This window comes from Capsicum annuum, chromosome 8, assembly GCF_002878395.1.
Source record: "Capsicum annuum cultivar UCD-10X-F1 chromosome 8, UCD10Xv1.1, whole genome shotgun sequence".
NCBI classification, from domain to species: Eukaryota; Viridiplantae; Streptophyta; class Magnoliopsida; order Solanales; family Solanaceae; genus Capsicum; species Capsicum annuum.
This window is the reverse complement of record NC_061118.1, coordinates 36,856,218-36,861,212: the sequence shown is the minus strand read 5'-3', so window position 1 is coordinate 36,861,212 and position 4,995 is coordinate 36,856,218. Positions and strand designations below refer to the sequence as shown.

The window sequence follows — 4,995 nt, the reverse complement described above, 5'->3', positions numbered from 1 at the left end:
TATATAATAACATTATTAATAAGAAAAATTATAGAAAGTAGCGAATTTAAAATTATAATTACAATAAATAGCAACACTTTTGTAAAATTACAGTTTATAGCAAGAGTAACATTATTTTACTCATTAACTAGACAAGTACATGTTTCACTCTTACTACTTTACATTTTTCAATTTTCACTCCACTATTTCACCTCTCTCAAATATAGTCATATCTTTTATTCTTTTTTTTTCATCTTATTTTTTTTTTTATCATTTTTTTTATATTTTTTTTTCACTTTATTTTCTCTCTTCTATTTCTCTTCTTTTTTTTTTTTCCTTTTTCGTTTTCTTTTTCTTTCATATTTAAAGATAATTATCACCGTGATCTTCAAGATTTCAAAATAAATCATGTCTTTCACTCTCTTATATCTCTACCTTTTTTTCTTGTTAGTTTTTTTTCATCTTATTTTTTTATCATTTTATTTTGATTTTTTATTTTTTTTATTTTTTTCTTTCCACTTTATTTTCTCTCTTCTATTCTCTTTTTTTTTTTCCTTTCTCATATCTTTTTTTCTTTTTCTATTTTCATTTTCTTCTTCTTTTTTCTATTTTATTTTATTTCTTTTTTTCTTCTTATTTTTACAATTCTAGTTCTCTTTCTTCCTTTTTTTTTCTTTTTCACTTCTCTTTTTTTCATTTTTTTCTTTTTCTTTTTTTTTTCGTTTTTACCTTTTCTACCTCGAACTTTTATTTTTGAAAAGACAAATATTTATATCACATACACATGTTAAAAAAACATACAAAATACATAACCATACAGATCTGGATATGTATTTACAGTACAAAACATACATATCTATTTACGAAATATATATTATATTCATATTAACAGTAACAAACATAACTATACTATATATCTTCATATGTATTTGTATTTCGAAATATATATTATATTCATATTAACAGTAACAAACATAACTATACTATATATCTTCATATGTATTTGCGAAATACAAAGGTGACTCATATAAAATAAGAATCTCATATAAAATAAGAATATACATATGGATCAGGTATGTATTCTGTCAATACATATGCAGAGCTATATGTATTTTATACGGTGTTGGATTTATCTTTGAACTATACATATTATGTCATTTTAGAGGGCAACATACGAACTTACTTAATACACCCTATTTTTATAGGCCCAACATAATAAACTGGTAGTACTACACCAATGGAGCATTTTCTTCAGCTCATACAGCCTCATATACACCTGTATGTTGAAGAGCTCCACAAAAGTTTTGATCTATTCTAACTAGACAATAAATACAACATAAGAAACATACCATTCACATACTACAATTCCATAAATACAATTATAGTAGCAGCATGCACATTTGCCAATTTAATAGCTAGCCTGCACATTCTTGAGTCTCTTGACAAATAACATATCATATGTCAGCCCAATATGGTACTCCACTTGCTGGGATCCAAGATTCACCTTGTATGAAATTTCTCACTGTAAATTGGCTTGCTTCACTGGCATCATGTAACACATGAAAACCAGGCCAATTTACTCTATTTCCAGTGTTAGCTCCACTACCTGTGTTCATGTACTCTGCATAATATAACGTTGAAAGTGCAAAATCACCACTCCATTCTTTCCACCCTCTTGGATCAATCAATCCATCCAAATCCGTCTTAATAAAAACCGCCCTTGAAAATTTTTTCCACGGTCTTCCTAGGTAATTCTTGAAACTCCCTTTAACAGCACTGAACTCGGATGATGGAGAAACTCGTGAATTTAATATAACAATCCCTGTATTTTCATTTGAGTCGTCCCTACCTTGAGCTGTTATCATGTTGGATTGGTGATCCATTGGTCTCCTGACAAAAATGTCGCAATTTTGAAACACCGCAGATGCATCACCAAATATGTAGTCGATGGTGCCATATATGTGACAATCTCGATAAAATTGTCTTAGAGAGTGTACTAAGAGCGTGTCTTGGTAACCTTTAAAGCTGCAGTGGTAGAAAATCGAGAGATCTGAGCTCACTCTTAGTGCCACTGCTTGATGTTTGTGTGGCCCTGCTGTGTTCTCAAATGTCATGTCCCTTGCCCAAAATCCATCAGCAGATACACCTATAATGGAAAAAGAAACTGGATCAAGTATGCAACGCTTAATGGGTGTGTGGTTTTGTGGTCAAAAAAGTGAAATGAAATCATGAAAGATCAACTGATAGCATCCAGACTGGCTCACTTGCATTAAGATTGACGGACTTCAATGTGAATTATGAAGATGGTTATGATGGAAGAAGAGCCTAAGTGGGCCAGGATGCTATCATCAACCATCAAATCTCAATAGAAGCAAAATATGCTAGGTAAATAAATTCGGCCTAAACATTAGTGGCCACAGAGTTACTCTATGTATTAATGTATGTGCAAACTGACTCGAGCATCACTTCTATATAAAGTCGTGGTGCTTTGTTTTCTAGCATAGGTAGGACTTACCAAATGTAGCTGAGCCGAAGGTGTTAGCTCCATCAGGGACATTTTTATTACCAGTAACAATAGTTTTGTCAATTCCATCACCAATAAACATCAAGTTATTGAGTCCCCTTCCAATTTCAACATTTTCACTGTATGTACCAGATTTGACATACACAATTGTTCGTTCTGGTCGTGTCATACGAGAGAGGGCAGCCACAGCCTCGTTGATGGTCTTGTAATTGCCTGAACCATCTTGTGCAACGACAATATCAGCTTTGGATGTTTCTGCATTCCATGATGGCAAAAGCCCATTGCCTTCACTTGAGCTATTTGGTCTAGGTTGTGCACCTGTACACCAAAAATGAAGGGTTAGTTTTGTTAGGTTTCCAAATGCAGATTAATTATTGTTTTATACATAATCAGGGGGGACATTTGATAACTACTGGAGTAGAGCAGAGTTGAAAACTCTGAAGTAGGACATTCGAATGGATATGGGCAGTGGATGGGCTGCTTCTTTCTTAACCAAAGGTCTCGGATTCGAGTCCTGAGTAAGAAAAAATCCTTGGAAGGGAGCGCTACCCCTGAATGAGGCCATACTCAAAAATCCGGATTAGTCGGCTCCAATGCAGGTACCAAACATCGGATGAAGGTACCGAACACCAGATGAAGACCCAAAAAAAACTAACTATTCTTCTTACTCAACTAAGGGTTTTTTCCTTATAAGGTCACTTGACTTAGCTAGTGACTTTGGTTTTTTCCTTTCAAAAGTCACTCATAGTCCAACTACGGATGATTTACTTACAAAGTCAATTAATTTTTTTCATTAAAATTTGCTGAGATAAACTTTTATTCTTTTATTTAAAATCAAATTTTAAAAAGTAAAAAGAATAGTAATTTAAATCATTTAATGACCCGCTTAAAATATAATAGTATTGACCTTTTTATTTTACCACAGCTAATTGGGGGAATCAAAGTGAGTTGAGTGTTAAATGGGCAGGTCAATTGTCTATCCCAATTTAAAGAATATAATTACATGCTATGCGCCCAAAGAAATTAAACTCACCCGTTCTAGTCTTAGCCCTTCCATTGCCCCTTAATTGTCCATAATGAAACAAAGCATCTTTAATCAATAAAGTCAAATTTTGAGCTTCTTCACTTTTATAAGTACCCAAACCTTCCTCTTCCAAACCATCTAAGCAACTCCTATGATTTGCTAGTGCTGCACTTAGCCAAGTAATAGCATCATCATTGTTATAATACTTGTCACCACCAGAGACAACTAACCTTGCTAGCCTTGGTTCAGTGTCTTCGTAATGCCTCACACACTCATCACTCGATCTTGCAAAATTATTCATCGAACCATTCTGGTCCACCGCTGTTTTGTTAAGTCGTCCATTTAGACCCTTGGCCCACTTTATGGCACTCAACACCCCATACCTTGTTCTTTCAACCACATCATTATTAATAAAATCTTGGTTGCTAGTGACAACATTATTGTTAGCAACAATGGCTAAAAGAAGAAGAAGAAAGGTGGTGAAAGTATTACTCCAGCTAGCTGACATTATTCTTCTGTTTTTTTTTTTTTTTTTTGTAATTAGGAATTAATTTCTTAGAGGAATTTTGAAGACGATTAATGTTGGAAGGACATGTATATAGCGAGAGGCACTTGCGCAAACGGTTACACATAGGCATAGAGATACTTAGACATGTGTCGATGATTTTTTAATTTGCTGAGTGAAGCTAAAATTTGTTTGTTTCTATGATAACGGTACACATGAATAAACCTTTGAGTAGAGACATCCAACTTTACTACTACATGTTTTGTCACGATGTTTAGCTAGTTTTGCTACCACATTTTAACAGAATGATGATTAAAGACATCTTAGATCATATATATAAAAACCTACTGAGCCAGATTTTCATATACTAATAAATTAGGATAGAAAACTATTAGGATAGAAAACTAGTATGCATGCGTCCGTCATATATAGCGCCTCCAAAACATTATTTTTTCTTCTAATTTCTATGTACTTATGGTTGATTCAAGTGAACATTTAAGATCGTGTGGGAGTAGATCGAATAGATGAAGAACCTGGCCCCTATTATATTCATCCTTGGCATTTAACTTAGGATTAAGCTGCATAAAGGTAGAACTAATGTATGTTAAACACTTAAAACTTCGAAATTTTTGATAAACTTGGAATTAAAACTAGAACAATTGCAAAATTTGATGTGGCAGTTTCAGTTGTCATCAGTTATTACCAAACGAAAGGCCAGAACAAAAATAAAATAAAACGCTACAGAAAATTGAAGGAAAAAAAATGCACAGAGATGGCGGTACCTGGTACGTAGTTGAGGTATGCACGTACGCAAGAGACAGCTAGCTACTTTACGAGGTTTTGAATTGCTGATTAGATCAAGCTCTATAAAGAAATTTTTCTATATATTAGCTCGATATAATTCACTGTTAGGAAAAGTGTATTAAAAAATTACTATATTAATGAAATAACAAGTAAAAATGA

The 4,995-nt window shown here is 33.1% G+C and overlaps 1 protein-coding gene across 1 annotated transcript; it reads right to left on the bottom strand.

Annotated features, from left to right (window-relative positions):
- Positions 1–1,156: 1,156 nt before the first annotated feature.
- LOC107845692 (pectinesterase) lies at positions 1,157–4,702 on the bottom strand. The gene is made up of 3 exons (XM_016690148.2): positions 3,537–4,702; positions 2,495–2,821; positions 1,157–2,125 (listed from the first exon to the last, which is right to left on the bottom strand). Exons 1-3 carry the CDS (start codon positions 4,033–4,035, stop codon positions 1,434–1,436), a joined length of 1,518 nt encoding a protein of 505 aa, XP_016545634.1. The 5' UTR covers positions 4,036–4,702; the 3' UTR covers positions 1,157–1,433.
- Positions 4,703–4,995: the final 293 nt, after the last annotated feature.

Coding starts and splice junctions, on each gene's coding strand:
- LOC107845692 (XM_016690148.2), bottom strand. CDS start 4,035: ATGTCAGCTAGCTGGAGTAATACTTTCACCACCTTTCTTCTTCTTCTT. Junction 2,822..3,536: donor AAGGGCTAAGACTAGAACGG/GTGAGTTTAATT, acceptor TTTGGTGTACAG/GTGCACAACCTAGACCAAAT. Junction 2,126..2,494: donor CTTCGGCTCAGCTACATTTG/GTAAGTCCTACC, acceptor TTTCCATTATAG/GTGTATCTGCTGATGGATTT.